Source organism: Danio rerio, chromosome 17 (genome assembly GCF_049306965.1).
Source record: "Danio rerio strain Tuebingen ecotype United States chromosome 17, GRCz12tu, whole genome shotgun sequence".
Classification (NCBI taxonomy): Eukaryota; Metazoa; Chordata; class Actinopteri; order Cypriniformes; family Danionidae; genus Danio; species Danio rerio.
Window position 1 is genome coordinate 17,941,458 of NC_133192.1, and position 22,065 is coordinate 17,963,522.

Consider the following 22,065-nt stretch of genomic DNA (forward strand, 5'->3'; position numbering starts at 1 on the left):
GTTAAATAAATGTTAAAAAGGTATTCTTTTTTATTTCATATATTAGGGTTTCAGTTATGATACTCACAAAATCATCCCACATAAATTCACAGTTTTTTAACTAAATTCTCTGCAGAAATCACTAAAAAATGTTTGCAGATTCTGTCTTGCCCAAGTTGCGTTATAAAATGAACTGACACAGGGAAAAAGTATTGAACACATGAAGAAAGGGAGGAGTAAAAAGTAATGCAAACCTGAGCAATACATGCAACTCCTTTCAACATACAAGAGACGTCTTTTAGAAGTCATTACCAATAATAATAATTATTAAAAAAAAAAACATTTTACACGTAAGTATAAAGTATCTAATGCATTTCAGTAGTTCAGTACCTTCTTCTTATGTCTTTCCATTGTTATCACACAACTAAGTATTTAGTGGTTTAATCAATCTTAATGGTGTTGTTTTGTTGTGAAGGCCCTCACATTTTAATATATCAGGTAATTTAATGTTCTCATTCATTCATTTACCTTCAGCGTAGTCTCTTATTTATCAGGTGTCGCTACAGCGGACTGAACCGCCAACTATTCCAGCAAATGTTTTACACAGCGGATGCCCTTCCAGCTGTACTGTGAAACACCCATACACTCTCACATTCCCACACACACACTCATACACTGGCCAAATTTAATTTATCCAATTCACCTGTACTGTATGTATTTGGACTGTGGGGAAAACAGGAGCACCTAGAGTTGGATCCACTCCAACATGGCGAGAACTTGCAAACTCCACACAGAAAGGATTCAAACCAGCAACCTTTTTGCTGTGAGGTGACAGTGCTAACCATCGAGCCACCGTGCTGCATATGATCAAAAAGATTTATATCTTTACAAGTATAATAATGCTAGTATGCTACTTAATGCTACAGTATGCAGTATGTAATAATTCATTGAAAGTATTACTGTGATATTTTTGTTTTTCACAAAATGCTACCATCCAAGCATGGTATTGTTTTGTTGTGGACGCCCTGATATATTTGTTGTTCTTACATTCGCTTTAGAGTTTGTACACACATTCTGCTTCAGACCATCATATCTCTTCAAGAAAGACCTGTTGACCTGCTTCTCAAAAGGACGTTCGTGATTGCCAGGAAAAATCAATAGCTTTCATATGAGAGAAATCCTGAAGTCTGATTCGCTTACTGAGAGTCAGCATACAGTAGTTCCTCAGTTTTCTTCCTGTTCATCATAGAGATCACAAATCCAATGAGGTAGATAAATAAACCTAAGCATCTCATTTCTCTGCCAGAGTTACAGAACAGAGCAGTGGGTTTTCCTCTTTGTTCAGCTCAACAGTGCACACAAATGGTCCGAGCAGTGGTGAGTGTGTAATTCAGCTGAAGCTTCCTGCTGTGTCCTGAAATCTCCTTCAGCATCACCTGAACCAGCCTGTCATCTCAGCAGCAGAAACTCATGATTAAAGCGGCCAGGGCTTCATTTATAAAAGCATATAATGATTATGTTGCTGCAAACTCGTGTCTCAACATGGCATAGGCCTCCAAGTGTTGGTCAGGAGCTGTTTGCTCAAATCTCTTTTGTGTACAGTAGTGTTTGTGATGTCTCTGAGAATTCATGCTGTTTATTTAACACTTGTGAATTTGTGGAATTACAATAGCAAACATGAACATACGTTTGACTGCAGTTTCTAGGTAAAATGAACGCTGTGGGGCAATATGACTTTTGTTCCTTTTCACAATAATGATATTTGTTGGGGCATATTATCGAATTCTACTTCGATATATTATTTTTGCAGGGTCCTTTGCAAAACACTACAAAATAAATAGCACAAAAAACTTAATGGTGTCTGTGATTTACATGTGAATATGTTTGCCTTGCCTATTTGTCCCTATATGGACATCATTTGGTGTCAGTTTTCTTTTACATTTGCTTTTGAAAACACTATTGGTTGGATTTAGGGAATTGACAAGCCCACCTTCTCGCGGAAGTTTACAGGAAGGATGTGTTTTTTAAAATGTAATACAGATTTGCCAAAATGTAGACAGCGCCCTCTAGTGGATTTTTCATCTGAAATGTTCAGTGAAATATATCCGGAGTTATGTATTTCATGTTTTGCTTAAATGTATAACCTGAGGCCCACGTTTTGAATGAACCTGAGCTTTATGGATATTATTTCACAAGAAGAAGTGCAATTCATCAGAAAACTCTTTTTGGACCATTTTATGTTTTTTGACTCTTTTTTTTTATTAGCATACAGGTAAATAACTAGCCTAACTAACTAAAATACATTTAAAACATTTTACATATACCTTCTATTCCTTGTTTGGCTATTCCTTCATTTGGCCCTTCCTTCCATTCCTCATTTGTTCTATTTAGGGATTGTTTAAGGCTGTTTGGCAATTTCATCCTTCATTTTTCTTATCAGCATTTTGTAGTTTAAAAAATCTCTGGGTCATTTCCTTTAAATTTTTTAGACATTTTTAAATCCTTCCAAGTTGTTTGCTGTATTTATACAGCGCACCTGTCTTGAGGCTGTTATGTTTGATGCGATTTACTTTTCTATGTGCGATTTGATTGAATAGGAATCCCAAGACCGATTTTCCTACTTTAGCCAAGACAAGACAAGACTTAATAAAGTAGTGACTGCAGATTGAAGGAAAGTAGTGGAGTAAAATTATTGATACAGCACTAAAAATGTACTCAAGGGAAAGTAAAAATACACATTTTTAAAACTACTTAGTAAATTAAAATTCTTGAGAAAAACTACTCAATTACAGTAGTTTGAATACTTGTAAATAGTTACTTTACACCACTGGTAAAAACTAGCCTAACTAATATAAATTACAAACATGCATTTATATAACATTAAAAAGTCATTACATTAAGTCCAATATTACATATTCTTAAGTTTTGACAATAAGTTATCATATATAAAACATGATATTATAGAATACAAATTTTTAACTGTGTAAATGAAATGCTAATTAATCCTTTTTAATAGTAAAAAAAATAAATCAGTCAACAGCAGTTTTTTTATTTATTTTATTTTATTACAAAATTTATTTTAAGAGTTAATGCACAGATTCAATAAATTGATACGCATGTGTTTTCTTTCTTAATTGTTTGTGTTTGCCAAATTTTGCTCATCAAGACAATATTTACTTGTCCATGACTGTGTAAAAGAGAACTTATTCTGGTATTTGCATGCCCTCTGAGATGCATTTTAGCCATGTACTTTTGCTCCTCTTAGTGTATAAGTGAATGGATTTAAAAAGCTTTCATGTCTGTGCAAATAATAGATAAACAGTAAAATTATTCTGTGGTTCACATGCATCTCATACCCGGGGCCTTGGTCCGTACGGATCACAAATATCTTAGATACGATATGTATCAGCACTGCTTAATAAAAAAAAAACCTGGCCAAAACCCAAAGCATCCATAAAACATTTTACAGCATAGTGTGCTCTCTTATTGCATCACCTAATGCTATTAAATTAAACTGTGGTAACATGAACTCAAAGCATAATAACTTGAACTATGGTCTCATATTAATTGAAGATTTTATAGCGTTAACCAAAATTGGCAGAAGTCTCTTGGTTTTGTTGTATTTAGAGCACTGATTATCTCTTAATATATCATTATTAGCAGTTTTTTTTTATTATTGCCGTCCATCTGTCAGTTGTAGATTTGCTATTTATATCAATGTCTCATCATTTTCTCTTCTGTGTTTTCTTCACAGTATGTCCAGTCCTCCAATATGGCCAGGAAGTCCCTTTTACAGGAAAAACAAGGGAGTCCTACTACAAGGTAAAGTTACTTTACATGCTTTGAACCATCTCTGTGTTTTTGGTTTCCCTGAAATGTGCTATTTTTTTCTTAAGAAGTGATCTTGGTGTTTTTGCTTGCTCTTTAGATCAGCCTTTCCTTCAACAAAAGGCTCATATCCGTGTACCTGGCTTACTGTTACAGGAATTAGTTGAGTGGGTGTTTGTTTGGTTTGTTTGCCCTGGTTTATAAAGAGTCGTGTCAAATCGGAGTGTTTTTCCTCACCTCTTTTCAGTGTGGTATTTGGATCCTGCCAGTCTTTCAGTTGCTACCTGTCTCTGTCTGATTCTGTCATCCAGAGATCTTTCTCTTTTTCAGTTCTGACTTGTTGAAGTCTTTTCTCCCATGTTAAACAAACAAAGGCGAAGGAGCTAAATGGATCAAATGAGTCAATGTCTTGGCCTAACCTTTTTTCCATAAGCTTGTATGATTTCTTTCACTTTATTGCTTTCAGATATTTGCAACAGCATTTGTTTTTTTATTATAAAAAATTATAAATATATATATAAAAAATGTAAATATTTAAATAAATGAACGCACTATATGTTGTTAAAAGATTAATATAATGTATACATTTGCACTCCCTTACACAATTTAAAAAAAATAATTAGTATAAATAATATTTAGAAACAAAAAGTATGTTGTTTAAAAATGCTGTAAATATATAAATAAATATATTAATAAAATATATTAATAAAAAATAATTCCCAAACAAAAATCTATCATTTTAGTTTAATATATTTATAAATAATCACAATAAATATTACTTTATATTAATATTAAATGTCAAAAACATATGAATGTGAGATTTTTGTACATATTTGCACTCCCTAACACATTTACCCATGTTATTCTAGACTCAGATCAATCAATCAATAACAACTCGTTTTGGTTTTAAAATTGGGGGTAGTTTTACATATATATACTACAGAAATAATGAATGAATGAAATTTCAAAACCAAACATTTTCGGTGACACATGACACACAAACCATTCTATAGTTGAAAGAGCAGCATTTATTTAAAATAGAAATTATTTATAACATTATAAATAACTCTACTGTGCCATTTGATTGATTTAATACATCCTTATTGCACAGTTTTGAATGTCAGTGTGTAAAATATTCCACCATTAGAAGAAAAAGTACAGGTTTAATGCTCATGGCTTGTCTAAAAAGCTAATAGTTTTGTACACAGAAGCCTTTTAAAGTTGAATCTGTGATAGCAAGCCTTTTAAAACGAGACCTTGTGTCTGTTTCCTTGTGCGTTTTAATAATGACTGCAATGAAATGCCTTATTACTCTCATTAGTCTCAGCAGGCAGAGGACTGGATGGGCTGTTGTGCACTTTTATTCGGTATCATGATCCCAGTAAATGTCATGGTAACAGTTACAGTGTTTTTTATTAAGTTTATTTAGTCAATGTAAAGTAGCAGTAAGTAATGTTTAAAGGGTAATAGAGTCACTGTTGACTATGTGACGTTTGCTGCTTTTTATTGAAGGAGAGGCAAGGCAAGTTTATTTACTGTATATAGCATTGTTCATGCACAATGGTAATTCAAAGTGTAGTACATAAACAGCAATAAAAGAAACAAGTGTAAGAAAATAAAAACAAAGAATAAAAAATGATGAAAACAGATTAAAATGTGTTAAATAGGTTATAAAAGAATGAAAAAGAAAAGAAATAGATAATAGTGCGATCTATGAAAGTAGCACAGTGCTCATTCAGTAATTCAACTCAACTGATTGTTGTGTTTTCAGTCGTGATGTGAATGTGCCTAATGTTGGAGCACATCTGATCATTTCTGGAAGCTGATTCCACCAGCGGGGGTGTAGTAGCTGAAGGCAGATTTATCCTGCTTCCAATGAACACTTGGAATTTTTAGTTTATTTGATCGTAAAGATCTTAGTGATCTGTTAAGTTTGTATTCAGAGAGCATATCTGTAATGTATTGAGGTCCTAGGCCATTTAGTGATTTAATGACAAGTAATAATACTTTAAAATCTATTCTGAATGTAGCTGGGAGCCAGTGTAAAAACCTGAGCACAGGAGATGTGCTCTGATTTACTGGTTCTGGTCAGAATCCTGGCAGCAGCGTTCTGGATGAGCTGCAACTGTCTGACTGTTTTTGGGAAGGCCAATGTGGAGGCTGTTACAGAAATCCACTCTGCTGGTGATAAAAGCATGAACAAGTTTCCTCAGTAGATGAAGCACTTTTTTAGAAAACTTCTTTCAGCAAACAAACAAACAACAACAACAAAAACCAATAGTTGTTACTTGCTCAGTTGATTTGATTGATTGATTGATTGGTTGATTGATTGATTGATTGATTGATTGATTGATTGATTGATTGATTGATTGATTGATTAAAGAACTGCACAAATTTTGTGTATCGTGGGTTTACAAATATGTTAAAACACGCAAAGGAGGCAATATTGAGCTATGTTCTAATTTGCAAATCTTTCTTGCACGCAAATTTGAAGGTTAGATTTCACAGTTATTTTGTAAATGGGCAGTTGACAATTAGGCTGTAAATTATTATTTTTTTTTGTTGTTGTTTAATTTCTATTGTTTGATTAAATATAACCCAATCCACTCTTTCACTGGCTTAAATATGACAATTTATTAAATATGACTTAATCCACTCATTTTTTAAAGGAATGAAATTTAAATATTTAAAATTTTTAAAAAGTATTCAGTGGCATGACACAGTGACGCTTGACACGCAAATCATTCTACAGAGTTACAGGGTGTCTACGGGGTCTTAAAAAGTATTAAAAGTTGATAAATTCGATAAATTTAAGGCCCTTAAAAAGTATTAAAAGCTATTTTGCGAAGTATTAAATTTTATATAATTTTTAATTATGCAATGTATGGTTGTATGCTAAAGTCTGCCTGAATTAAATCTGCGGATATCACTGAAACTACTGTGTAGTTTATGAAAGCAATGACATCCTACTAGATTTGAGATCATGCTGCTTTGTTTACTGCAGGAACTAAGGCAACATCATTATTTCTGCAATTCTATAGGCGCTACCTGCTGGATTTAGCTAGATTTAATAGATTTTTATTCAGTATATGAGTAATGTTTTAGTTTTGGATTAGTTTCTTACATTAATATTTAGTAAATATACTGTAAGTTAAAATCTCGCTAGTGTTTCTCATTGAAACCTAAAATGGTTTTAAGGTCTTAAAATATATGGAAAGAGTCTTTAAAAAGGTTTTGAAAGGTATTCAATTTCTTCCTCTGATTCCTAAATAAGTTTAAAGAACAGCACTGACAACATTAATTAGGCTTTTTGTGATGCCAACCACACAAAAGGTTTTCTCTTTTTAGCACTACATAATTCAGATGATCCTGTCAAAAACAAAATTCTAATCAGGTAAATTATGTATAAACAAACATACATAAGATTGTGTAGTTTGGTAATAAGCGCTGGAGATTTATGACACAAGGTGAGCGGAAAAAGCACATTTTGAGAAAACAGCTTTTGAAAATATGAATTGTAATTAAAAGCTGCAGACACAAATTGTTAAGTGTAACAAATGTAACTCTTAAAAGTATATTTGAGTGCTTTCTTTTACTTGGAGTAATAAAAATTGCTTTATGAAAAGTCCAAATCTCAAAACTGAGAGGTTCGTGAATAAACTGTGCTTTTGACTGTAGTGTCTGTCCTTTAGACCCTCGGCTACAGTGATACAAGTGGCTGACTTATTGACAGGCCTGGAAGCGGTTCTTTAGACACCTAAATGAATTTGCAGTCACTGCACCTAACACATGTGATCTATATTTAATTTGACTGGAAAATAATTCTCCCCAAACTCTAGAGACATTGACCGATGACTTGGTTTGTTTCACAGTGCACGGTCCATTGTTCTCCAATACTTCATATTCCTGTCTTGAAATCATCCTGATTTCCTTGTCCAAATGTCTCCTTATTCGACTACATGATATATTAAAATAAAATGCTTTGTGTTCCAGAGTTTCAGAGGTTTGGGTTAAGGATGTGAATATTAATGTTGTAATTTTATAGTGAAATTAGTTTTATTTCTCTGTTGTTTTTACTTTACACACAATTTTTAACAGTTTAATATAATAATCATAATAAAATCATCTTTTATTCATTCATTTACTTTTCGGCTTTGTCCCTTTATTAATCTGGGGTTGCTACAGTGGAATGAACCACCAACTAATCCAGCATATGTTTTAAACAGCAAACGCCCTTCCAGCTACAAGCCATCATTGGGAAACATCCATACACACAGATACACTACAGACAATTTAGCCTATCCAATTCACCTATACCGCATGTTTTTGGACTTGTGGGGGAAACCGGAGCACTCAGAGAAAACATACGCAAACACAGGTAAAATTACCATAACAATTATTATTTACTTTTTATATTTTCATTTACTCATTTGGCAGACGCTTTTGTCCAAATAAACTTACAATTTAAGTGTTTTTTTCTGCCTTTTCTTGCCATTTTGGCAATATTTTCAGAACTATGTGAGGATGTAGAGAAAACCTTTGTGAAAACCTATCTGGGCATGACATTGCACTTTTTCTGTCACACATGACAAAAATATTATTAGTATTGTCATAAAAAACTGTGATTTTATAAAACTTATTTTTTTATATATAATAAATTATTTTATAGTCATATTAAACTGTGTAATTCTATTGTTATTTTTCAAAGATATTTAATAATGATCACAATAATAATATTGAAATAATTTTTTATTTTGACTGTTTCAAAACATTTACTTTACTGTATATTATTATTATTTTTTTTATTAAAGACTTTTTATTGCTTTCTTCTGATTCATGTCAAAATAATACAAGCACATATTACAAATTATCACTAGTGGCCTACTAAATGTAAAGACAGGTTGTACACAGTGGTTACTATGGACAAAAGTACAATATTATCAAAAGAACCTTGTGAGTAGTTTTAAATTGTGTTACAAGACTTGGTCACAAAAGACCAAAAGTCTTTCAACATTGGGATACATACAGGGACTTCTGCTTTGTCCTTATGTAGTTTATTAAGTAAACTTTCATATGAAGTACTTTATATTATTATAAGAATTTACAGTCGTTTAATAGCTCAATCTTTATTGTACAAAACTAAAATATTTTAATTTTGATTAATATTTGTATCAATCACAATAAAACATTATTGGTATTGTTTTATAATCATATTGAATTGATCCAAAAAAATTCAATGCATAACATTATTTTTTACAACATATTTAAGAATAATTATTTAAAACATTATATTTATTAAAACTTATTATTTATCATATTAAAGGGGAAGTCCATTACCATATCATATTTTAAACTTTAGTTTATGTGTAATGTAGATGTGTGAACATAAACAACATGAATGTATGCTTGTAATACGTGAATGTAATGCTCAAAGTTCAATGCAAAGGGAGACATTGGCTCTTACAGAGTTAGCTTATCAAAGCCTACAGCGGAAAAACTTTTGGGACTACAAAAAATACATCCAGGTTAGGGAGATCATAAACTTTCTTGAGGATTCTCAACTCGCATACACCCCACGCAGCAACAGGGTGTGGCCAGAGGCACTGTGGTGTTATAATGTAGCAGAGAAAGCTAAATTGCCGCCTAAACGCTGCTATTTCCACAGACCTTGTTCAGTTTCTGCATTTGGCCTTCCAAAGAACACGACACAGTGCTTACGGTTTAATTTAATTATGTTCCAGAGAATTATAAAAAAATATATAGCTCTAGTATTTGACAAAGGACAGCTTCCAGAATCTCTTTTAATTCAGTGCTGGATTCGGCTAACAAAACTCCTCCAACTGACGAAGCTGTGTGTTGTGAGCCACAACCTGTAAGTATTTTTTTTTTGTTAAAATTGATCAATTACTTGCACAGTTTCTAGCGTTAATAGTATGTTGTTGTGAGGATGTAAACAAGGATGTAAACAACCGGAAATGCTGTTTGGCAACGCTAACAATTTAGCTACAAATTCCTATTTATCAGTCAAACTGCTGTAAACAGCCACAATCTTCAGCAGCGATGCAGTGTCTCTCCATGCGGATGCTTTCCCTGTGCTCTACATCTCAAATAACGAACTTGCAAATGATATGAGAGCGTTTCATGTTACTTACACATGCTCATTCCAAATATATGCAAAAGACACTTGTCAGATTTTATTTTATTTATTTATGTTTAGCGTTTTTTTTTTTTTTCTGATTCAGGCACAAACTGATACGGCTACCAGCTACTGTGACTGACTGTTTACACAGCACAAAAGTCTGTTCTTGAAGGCATATGCTGTTTTTCCTGGTGATGTGGAGCCGATCCGCGAATCACAGCACATTATGTTAGCTGACCAATCAGAGCCTCTTGAGGGCAAGCCATTCAGAGGAACTTAGTTAGATATATATATAAGTAAAGCATAAGCACACATTTCTTTGCATCTAATAAACACAACCAAGCCTTAAAAATACAATGTGGAGCCCCCTTTAAAGTTTATAATTGATATTAATATTTATTTAGTTTAATACATAAAAAATAAATGACAACATCTTAAATATTATTTTAAAATAGAAGTATATAAGTGATCTTATTAAATTTCCATAAATGTCATATATTAATATTTATCACAACAGAAAACAAAAAACAATGTCTTTTTTTTTTCTAAATCGGTGCAGCCCTGCTCCTTAATGTGCTTGGCTGTACTGTATTTCTTTTGATGAGACTCACACATGTGAATCACAGTAATCAGAGATCTAATTAACCCGATGGCATTTAAAGTAGCACACTAATGCAAGTACAGTGCCAGAGCTGTTATTATGAATATGTTTTCCATCCAAGGCGCAAATATGACACACGCGGTCATCTCACATCCAGCACACATTCACCACCTACTGTAACATTTTTTCATGTTACACAGACCACTGCATATTATGAGTATCTGATGTGTGTGAGCCTAGTTACATATACACGGTTATACCTTCTTAAATATGCTTACATGACAGAGAAGATTCATAACACACATGCACACTCTGTCTTGAAAAAAAAAGTAGCTCTTCCTGAGCGCTGCATTGAGGTGCCATGCAGGCAGCGACTTGCTTGGTATAATTGGCATTTAGCTGTGTTTTGTAAACTCTTTTGTGGCTGTGATATTATCTACGCGTGGGGAGGCGACAGCGATACACCTGCAACGGCTGCCACATTTGTAGGAGGGACATCTGCTGAGCTCGGAGGTGCTAGCATACACTGATACGCTTTCACAACTTGGGATGCAACTTCCCCGGATACCATTAAGCATTATAGCGGACATTTTATGTGTCTTTTTATAAAAAGTCAGAGACATGTGTCATATCCCTATAATTTGAAGTTTCAGCTCTAAATACTCTCAAAATATCTGCTCAAAACCATATCATTTCATTCATTCGTTTATTTTCTTTTCAGCTATTTTCTTATCATTTATTACAGCTTATAGTTTTGTGTGTGTGTGTGTGTCCCTTTAAATGCAAATGAGCTGCAGCTTCCCAGAAAAGGGGGGAACTTTTGCAATCTATCTTCTTGTTAATCTTGACGTATGGAGTTCTGTTTCTGTGTTCAAGCCGCTACTCATTTGAATTGAGAAAATATTAGTTTATGACCACTTTCTAGTCATATCACATATTAAAGTGAAGTTTATTTAAAATCATGGTGTACACTACAGTCTCTGGACTTGATGCATCACAAACACCAAGTATTTTAACAATTTATAAAAATGAAGCACTTTCTGTCCAACTGATATTAGGCTTGAATATATATATATTGCGATTGTGATTTTTGAAAGTAATACAGTGCTTTGTAAATGTTTATTGTTACCATTTGTTGATCCTCCCCATACTGTTGTATTAAGCGTTTGGACTCGGAAGCCGCTTTGTGTGATGTCACACTTAACAAGCGGATTCTGACAGAAACAACAAAAAAGCCAGTCTCATACACACAGTAACTATCGTGATGAAAACAAAACTACGCTACAAAAACATGTAGTGGGCCTTTAAAATATTAAAAATAACCAAAGTACTTTATTAGAAGTGTATCCTTCTCTAAAGAGTGACCTACAGTGAGGGCTGTGTGTGTACAAAAAATGTACACACACACTCACTCTGTTCGCACTGAGATTCCCGCTCCCACAATGCAGCACATGACCAAAAATATGGGTAAAATAGCTGTAAAGTCAAAACACAGAACGTTCCTTCACAATTTCACGGTAGTTTTTCCTGTATCTTTTTTACAGTGCAGTCAAAATGAAATGTATATTTTGTTAATGATATTTTATGTATGATGTTTTTGATTGAAATAAATAAATCAAATCAAATTAAAAAAATGACAAGAATGATCTGTACTGAATTTAATTAAATTCATGTAAATGCAAGCTTATTTGTCAAGCACTTTTCACAATAATAAAGAAAAAAAATTAGTGTAAAAGTGAAATGAAACTGTTGTGGAATAAATTTGATTTAAACTCATATACGACTAGTATGTTCTGCCTTTGGAAATAAACATTATACTATTCAGGTCTTTGCACACTGAAATTCTTTAATGTGTTGTTTTTCACACACTGACTCAGATGCGTATTAATTAATCCATTGTGAAAAAGTCAGTTCAAGCAATAAAAAAGAAAGAGGAAATATTATGTCCATCTAATGCATTGAACTTAGTGAATGGAGAGTTCACCACCTTTGTGCAGCATTATTCCAATTTTTTTTTTTTTTGTATTCAGAAAAACGGGCATTTTGATACCGTTGCAGCTAACACAAATTTCCCTGAATGACTTAGTCCTAAACAAAGACTTGCTGTTAAACAATGGCATGAGAATGTGCAAACTAGGCATTAAAACCAGCATACTGTATAAAAAGGCTAGAGTACTCTGTAAAAATGGCTAAAAGTCATGACAACACATGCTTTTATATTACTTTTACTTATTTTACTAAGTTAATCAGGTTTCAACAATTGTTTACAGTTGTAGAAAGTTTAACTTAATATTTTTTGTGACTAATGTTAGTTGAGACGACTTGGAAATTTTATTTGATTTAAGTAAACAATTTAAGGTAGTAATATTGTATTTGACAGTGTAATGGTTTTCAACCATCCACCACTTTCTGTCTTAATATTCAGAATTGTTTTTGTCATAAAGTGCTCTGAGAGACAGCATTCTGGATGTTGTCTTTCACTTGTATGGTGGCTCTGAATTGTCAAAACACGTTTCAAAAGGCTTTCCACGCATGCGAAAAAAACCAAAACATATCTGATTTTTTTATTTTTTATTGAACAAATAAAAGTTTTGGCAGAAACGTATAATTGACATCTTTAGTACCTTTAGCACTTAATCTTTGCAGAAAATGAAAACAGTTAGTTTCCTGACTTCTGTAAATCAGGTTTTAGAAAAACAGCTTTTTTAAATGCTTGAACTGAATTCTGTCCTGAGGTGTTGTTATTAGCAAAAGCCTTTGTTGAGTGCGCCTACTGGCTCTGCACACTGATGTGTATTAGCGCTGTGACAAGTGGTCCACATCCAGCCCTCTTATTGGATTTTTAACAGACATTTTACTGACAGAGAAGACAAGAACAGAAACCGCACAAAGACCAAGAACTTCTGAGAACTATTTAATAAGGGATTACCAGTGAGATTTACTCCTTCAGTTTCACAGCAAAACTGATCTCTCTCTCTCTCTCTCTCTCTCTCTCTCTCTCTCTCTCTCTCTCTCTCTCTCTCTCTATCTATCTCTCTCCTTTCTTTCTTTCTTTCTTTCTTTCTATCTCTCTCTCCCTTTCTCCCTTATTTTCTCACACTCTCTCACCGCTAAGCACCTCTCACCTCTTTCCCAGTTACCAGTAGGTTGGGATTGATTTGGTGATTGTGGAAGCCCTTTTGACACTCCATGAAAAACGATCCAAATAAACCCCCCTCTTTCCTCTCTTTTGCTCTTTCCTGTTTTTTTTTCTTCCTTTTTTTTCTCAGCCTCTTCATGTTGAGTAGCGCCTCTGAAGTTCAAAGACTCCGTCTGTGTTTAGAAATGCTGTTGAACACAAACTGGGCTTCTGTTGGTAAATTGGTGAAAGGAAGCTCAGCGATTATAACTTTTCAAAAGCTTTATAATGCAAGGACATTGTTGTGCAGTCGCTGAGGCATTCAGCTCTGCTATACAGTTCTGAGTGGATGTAGGAGTGTTCTTGTACAGTAAGTTACTTGAATTGCTGTATAGTTGATGCATGCTTGCTTGGTGATTACATTTAGCTCTTCTACTCTGTAAATGAATAATTACAAGTGACTGTAATACTTACAGTAACAGGACGGCATGGTGGCGCAGTAGGTATTGCTGTCGCCTCACAGCAAGAAGGTTGCTTGTTTGAGAATTGGCTGGGTCAGTTGGCATTTCTGTGTGAAGTTTGTGTTCTCCACGTGTTGGTGGGGGTTTCCTCCGGGTGCTCTGGTTTCCCCCACAAGTCCAAAGACATGCAGTATAGGTGAATTGGGTAAGCTAAACTATCCGTATTATGAGTGTTTGGGTGTTTCCCAATGATGGGTTGCAGCTGGAAGGGCAACCGCTGTGTAAAACATATGCTGGATAAGTTGGTGGTTTATTCTGCTGTGGCGAATCCGGATAATAAAAAAAAGGACTAAAACAAAAAGAAAATTAATCAAACTTACTTACTTAAGTACTTGGTAATAAGTAAGACTGTCAATTTACAAGTGCACTATAAATTAATAATTTCAATTATAATGTAAAATATAATGCACAATTGTAATTATTTATTTATAGTGTGCTTCTACAGTAAATTTACAGTCTAACTGGCAACCAAAATCACCAGTAATGTACTGTAATTTTTACAGTACGTTTTTAAAGTGTATATATTAAAATAAAATCACATTTTTGATTTAGATTTTTATTAGACATTGTAAATAATGTATTTAATTGCTGTCTAACAGCAGCTATTAGTCCCTTTTACACAGTGATACCGTTAAATATCTGGAAAATTACCAGGATGACTTTACTGGTAATTTAAAAAAAAGCTCTGTTTACACTGGCAAAGATGTTTCGGAATTTTTCTGGGGAAAGACCATTCACACATCCATTCCAAAATACCGGTTAATTCTGACATCATTACCCAGAAATGACCTCTAAACAACTGTGCTTGTATTTGTAAACATAGAAGGGGTCAGGCTTTTGTTTTATTTAAAGCTTTAGCATTCATGCAGCTGCTTTTGTCCCAGAGACATCCAAAAACAGAAGCGTGAACCGCAGCTATATGTTTACACATTTAACTAGATTACAAATTCTGAGAATGGATAAGTATTGTGAACAACTTCGATGAGAACACTTTCGCATGTCGAGATGTAAATAATATGTGTTTATCCTGTCGCTCATCACAGCTTTCCTTCACATGCTCAGGCATCAAGCAACTGAAGCAGAGCTTGAAGGTAAACTCACAGCAGTTTATATTGATACATTTTTATACAGTTGGCATTAGGAAGGAACATAGAAACATTATCTGACTAATATCTAGCAGCTAAATGTGTCTGGAAAAATATTCAAAGGCTTTTATTTTCATGAATAGCGTGGATGCGAGTGCGTCTGAGTGTTCTTATTGGCTGGAGTAGATCGTGTTCTAACCGAGAAAGTGCTTTCAGGCAAATATCCTTCTGGGTTCACACAGTGCAGCATTTCAAAAAACTCCCGGTAATGTTACAGCTTCTATTTCTTAAAGATATCTTAGAGGTATTTTAAAAAGGGCCTGTTCACACATGAGCTCTTTCTGGAAAATTGCTAGTAATTTTCCGTAAAGGTCTGTATGTGTGAAAGGGGCTATTGGTCTAGTTTTTAGTGTCATAATATCATTCAGTATTAATCATGATGTTTTTTCTTATCATGATGCATTTTCAGGACGAGAAATAGCTCACACTTACTGCCAACACTGTATGTGCCCAGGGCTACAATTTTGAGAACCGAGAAATATGTGCACGTGGGTACATATGACTGTATGTTGTGCATGTTGTGTACCGCTGACTGCTTACCTCATAGATGGCGGGTGGGTACATATTTCTGGGTTCTCAAAAATGTATCCCTGAGCACATATTTCCACAATGCAGGGTATTTGGGAGCTTTCTGTGTGTTTCATAAATTGTCACAAGCTGATATTATCATAAAATCATTTCTTTATTGTTAGAGTTGATCATTTCAGTTGTGTAAGGCATGACAGAAACAATAAAGAGAAAGTGTCTTGAGTAGATGGCTTGAGTTACCCAGAGTGCACTGTTCCCCTCTATTTCTGTATGACCTTTGGATTGTTAAAGTATGTTTGCACTTCAAATTTGCATTGAATCATTCCAGACCGAAAGAACTAAGACACAAAAACATCCTTGATACGCTCTGACATATGCTTTGGAAAGAAAAACATGCACATTGCCCTGTCAGATCTGCAACAAACACAGCAGAGAAGTAAAATAAAATGCAGCATAGAAATTTCACACCACACATTATTGCTGAAGCTCTTTTTTCATTCTATATTAATCACAGATGACAAGTTAAAACTAATTTTTGAATTTTGATGATTTACAGTTGAAGGCGAAATTATTAGCCTTCCTGTGAACTTTTATTTTTCTAATATTTCCTAAGTGATGTTTAACGGAACAAGGACATTTTCACAGTATTTCCTATAATATATATATATTTTTTTTTTCTTCTGGAGAAAGTCCTGTTTCTTTGTTTAAAAGCTGTTTTAATTTTTTAAAGAAATGTACTTATATATTTAATTGGTTAAGCTTCTGTTGTCCAAATAAATTGCTTAATTAACCTATAACTTGCCTAACTATATTTCTTAACCAACTGTATGCTGTAAAAAATCCATAAAATTTATAGTAATAAAAAGTGGTTGCCATTTTTTATTGCTAAAAAATAGACCATAAAATAAATGTCAGATTTTTCCATAAACTACCTTATTTCATAAATTTATAGTGTTAATACAATAGTGTTTACACATACTAACATCTACACATCATATCATTTATCACGCAGACAAAAACACAGCCATAAGAATATGGTGATGAGAAAGTCAAAATGAGCCAATGCTAATATTAAAAAACAACTTTTCCAACAAATAGATGAACATACTAATATATAAAATATGTTCAGTGTCATTCAGACGACTATTGAACACCATCATTGTAACAGACAGCCGATTTGAATGTTATCAATCGATTGAATGGACGTTATGAGTGGTGATCTGCTGGTACTGGTAGGCTCAGAAGGCTGTTATCATACATCCACAAGATTAATCAGCTATATTTAGATATGCTTGAATGAAGCGGATTTGACGCACGAATGAAGCAGGGCCTGACGCGCGAATGAAGTGAGTAAACTCAAATGTTCACACGGCTATTTATGAGCGAATAGCACGATTTATCCGCACAGCATCAATGACATCCATTAGTTTACTGAAGGACTTTCATGCAAATGGGCACAGGTGTCAATAGTAAATTATTTTACTTGCAGAGGAAGCCTGTTTGCCTGAGAGAGCAAGCATGAAAGTGCAAGTGCAAATCTGCAGCCAGACTCTTGGTCCAATCAGATAACTTTGCTAGACCAATCAGATGAATTCTAGTCTCCAATAAATAAGCCCATTCATCCAACCTTCCTTATTTTAGCTTTTGAAGAAAACCCTCATCCACCCCATCTCCCCCTTCCCTCTTTTACCAGGGCGAGCTCTTGAGGCCTACCTACTCTCAAACCTCCTGTCATGCTACATGACCAGGTGGAAGCCCTGGGCCAAAGTATCTCCGAGCTCAGCAGGACAGCTCCTGGGACAGCATGCCAAATCTGCAAATTATATCAAGCAATAGCTAAGTGTGAACTCTTAAACTAGAAAAGTATCATGTACTGTCATCAAGAAAATAGACTAAAGAAATTAGTTATTAGAAATTATTTCTTAAAACTATTATATATTTTTAAAAATGGGCTGAAAAAAATCTCCTCTCCGTTAAACAGTACTTTAAGAATTTCAATTTCACAGGAAGACTAATAATTTTGACATCAACTTTACATCGCCTTTTTCTTTTCCTTCTTCCAGCCGCAACAGTTTGAAATTCAAGGGCTCTAAGTCAGTCGCTCACTGAGAAGAAAGCCTGTCAGGATTGGACAGAGCTGCGGAGCTCTTTCAGTAATGCTTTTCAGACCTTATTATTCTCAACGGCTGGAAGTGTGTGCTGGAACGAGAACACTGTCTCCTGCCTGCCTTCTCTTTCCTTGCTGTCTTGCACGTTTCCTCTTTTATTCCCTCTTTGTTCTACAAGAGTTGTATCAAAACGAACGTGACAAAACAGAGCCGTGTTTTGAATATGCAGTCACATCTAGTATGTGGACGAGTAATGTGTATACTTTCATGTCAGCGCGTGGCTTTATGTGCACTGCGTTCTTTCATTTTAGTCTCCTTAGTGTGACCTTATAAATGTTATGGAAAATCACATTTGATAAAGATGACATCTGGACCATATGCACAGTACGTTAAATCAGTTATACAGGTATAAGATGACACCCTAAGTATTAAACAATATCTTTTTAGCCTTTTTTAAAAATGGATAAGGACTACAGTATAGAGTATAAAATATTGAGTTAAACTACTAAAATTTCACCTAATTTTCGTAAATCGATAGTTCACATAAAATAAAGATATACTGTTGATTTACTCACTCTCAGACCATCCAGTTTTTGTTCAGTAGAACCAATGCTTTGAGAATCAAAGCAACATACACTCAAAGGCCACTTTATTAAGTACACCTTACTAGTATAGTACCGGGTTGGACCCTCTTTTGCCTTCAGAACTGCCTCAATCCCATTTTGGCATAGATTCAACAAGGTACTGAAAATATTTTGGTCCATGTTGACATGATAGCATCACACAGTTAGTGCAGATTTGATGCAAATCTTTCATTTCACCACATCCCAAAGGTGTTCTATTGGATTGAGTACTGGTGACTGTGGAGGCCATTTGAGTACAGTGTCATGTTCAAGAAACCAGTCTGAGATGATTCGTGCTTTATGATGGGTAGGTTGTGGCATTGACACGATGCTCAATTGGTACTAATGTTCCTAAAGTGTGCCAAGGAAATATCCCCCACAGCATTACACCACCACTAGCCCAAACTGTTGATACAAGACAGGATGGATCCATGCTTTCATGTTGTTGATGTCAAATTCTGACCCTACCATTCGAATGTCAAAGCAGAAATCGAGACTCATCAGACCAGGCAATGTTTTCCCAATCTTCTATTGTTCAATTTTGGTGAGCCTGTGCGAATTGTAGCCTCAGTTTCCAGTTCTTAGCTTGTAGGAGTGGCACCCGGTGTGATCTTCTGCTGCTGTAGCCCATCCGCCTCAAGTTTGGACGTGTTGTGCATTCAGAGATGCTCTTCTGCATACCTCAGTTGTAATGAATGGTTATTTGAGTTACTGTTGCCTTTCTATCAGCTTGAACCAGTCTGGCCATTCTACTCTGACCTCTGGCATCACCAAACCATTTGTGCCCACAGAACTGCAACTCACTGGGTATTTTCTCTTTTTCAGACCATTCTCTGTAAACCCTAGAAATAGTTGTGCATGAAAATCCCAGTAGATCAGCAGTTTCTGAAATACTCAGACCAGCTCATCTGGCAACAATAACTATGCCACGTTCAAAGTCACTTAAATCACCTTCCTTTCCCAATCTGATGCTCGGTTTGATCTGCAGCAGATCGTCTAGACCATGTCTACATGCCTTAATGCATTGAGTTTCTTCCACATGATTAGGTGTTTAGAAATTTGCACTAACGAGCAGTTGGGCAGGTGGGTTTAATAAAGTGGCTGGTGAGTGTATACAAGCAAAACAATATCCATATCTTATGATGATACATTTTTATTTCTTTATAAATCATAAAGATTTTCAGAATAGATTTTAAATTGATTTTAAATATCGGATATGTTGTTAATCATGATCATTATAATGTAATTTTTGCATAAATAATAATAATAATAATAATAATAATGATAATAGTATATAATTATAATAATAATAATTAGTTAGTTAGTTAGTCTTAACTACTTTTAAATGATTATGTAAGACTTAGAAATAATGGCAGATAAAAAAAAAAATTGCTCTGCCACGACAGGAATAAAATACTTTTTAAAAATTATATAAAATGTATATTTATTTATTTCTTTCTTTCCACTCAACCTGACTAAGCACAACTTGTTTTAAATTTAAATACATTTTAAGGTCACTTTCTATGCTGAACTACAGTACTTTTTTGTGTAAACAAACAGACATAGACAATTCAAAAGTACCCTCTGACAAATAAATACTCCAATGGTAATTTTTTAAAAAGACGCCACATTTTCACTTAGAGTGAGGATTCTTTCAAAAATCTCAATACAACTTTTCCACTTTATAGAATGTTTTGATGAATGGAAAGCTTCCACAGGTGTTCATTTCACTAAGACAAATTCATATTTAAAAAATTATTGGCCTTAAAGAATCACAGAACCATCAATGCTACTGAAAAAACTCTATCGTTTCGAGTCAGCTAGACTTTAGCAGCAGTTTCGAAACATCTTTCAAAACAATAAATGTTAAATGCTCAAAACAATGTCAGCAAAGCTGCTTTTGAAAATGTCTACAGAAAAAAAACTTCACATGTTTACAGCCAAAAACAGAGACCCCGGGAATGTGCTTTCTTCATGTAATAAAGAGTAAATGAATGAATGTAAGATTTTCACTAGGCTGGAGGCTTTGCTTCGGGGGATCAAGAAGAAAATGTTCCTTGTGCTCAGTTCACCTGCCATTACTCAGATTTCACATAAACGGCTGCCGTGTCATAATTGTTCTGCATTTCTTCCTGTCTTTGAATTAGTTGAAAGAAAGAGAGTAACATTAAGAGAAGGAATGCAATGAGAGCCCACAAAAGAGCACAGTGTTGTCGTGCCGGTGACATTACCTGTCTTCTCTAGAAGTGGGTGCGCACATTTTCGTTTCAGTCATTCTTTCGTTCTCTACTACAGCGGCTGCTTTGAACCTACATGAGTCAGATGAGTGACTAAGAAGTCACATTGAAACACATTCATCTGTGCCTGTGATGCCACCCCAGTTAACTATGGGGGGTCCGCTTCAAGAGCTACATGCCTCCCAGCATCAGGGAGAAGCGTCTGGGGAAACCTCCACTCATTTTTTTTCCACTAAGTCCAGGCCAACATAAAGCACATGAATGCAAATATACTGTACAGTGGGTTACAAATGTCTGAGTCTGCATTAAACATCTGAATCTGATTTTAAGCTGTTTAAATATAGTATATACAGTAAAGGATATAAGAATTTGTGCAGAAGAAAGTATATATATATATATAATAGGAATTACTGTGAAGGGTGACACGGTGGCTCATATTATTATTAATAGTACTAGAATTAATAGTAGTAATAGTAGTAGTAGTAGTAGTAGTAGTAGTAGTGATAGTAGTAGTAGTAGTAGTAGTAATAGTAATGATAGTAGTAGTAGTAGTAATAATGGTAATAGTAATAGAAGTAGTAGTAATAGTAGTAATACTAGTAGTAGTAGTTGTAGTCGCAGTAATAATAATGATAGTAGTAATAGTAGTAGTAGTCGTTGTTGTTGTTGTAGTAATGATAGTAGTAATAGTAGTATTAATAGTCAGAGGTGGACTGGCCATCTGGCAGACCGGGTAATTTCCCACTAGGCCGGCATACTTTTTGGGCCGGGCTGATCCTCTTCTTATGATCTGATCGACACATAAAATACTTAGCAGATTGTCGTGTTTTTCTGCCTAATTAATTGACAATGCTGTGATTTGTGACGCTCTGAAAGTAAGATGTTTCTTTTTCAAACAGACCATCCAATGCGACATAGTAAGCAGCCCATTAGTTCTTTTCTTTATTGACATTGACATTGTAGTAGTAGTAGTAGTAGTAGTAGTAGTAGTAGTAGTAGTAAGGTTAGTAGTAGAAGTAGTAGTAGTAATAATGATAGTAGTAGTAGTAATAATAATAATAGTAGTAGTAGTAGTAGTAATGATAGTAGAAGTAGTAGTAGTACTAGTAGTAATTTTAGTAGTAGTAGTAATATTAATTATAAAAATAATAATAGTGGTAGTAGTAGTAGTAATAGTACTAATTTTAATGATAGTAGTAATAGTACTAGTAGTAGTACTAGTAATAGTAGTAGTAGTA

At 34.3% G+C, this 22,065-nt stretch overlaps 1 protein-coding gene across 9 annotated transcripts in view; it reads left to right on the forward strand.

Moving 5' to 3' along the window:
* The window catches only part of foxn3 (forkhead box N3), a 176,795-nt gene that overhangs the window by 114,433 nt on the left and 40,297 nt on the right, over positions 1–22,065 (forward strand). For all 9 annotated transcript variants that reach the window (XR_012392827.1, XR_012392829.1, XR_012392828.1 and 6 more), the window contains exon 4: positions 3,734–3,801. Coding sequence is in view for 6 of the 9 variants with exons in the window: in XM_021467225.3 (XP_021322900.1) it covers positions 3,734–3,801 (68 nt within the window). In the remaining 3 variants the exon portion in view is untranslated. The remainder of the gene's footprint in view (positions 1–3,733; positions 3,802–22,065) is intronic.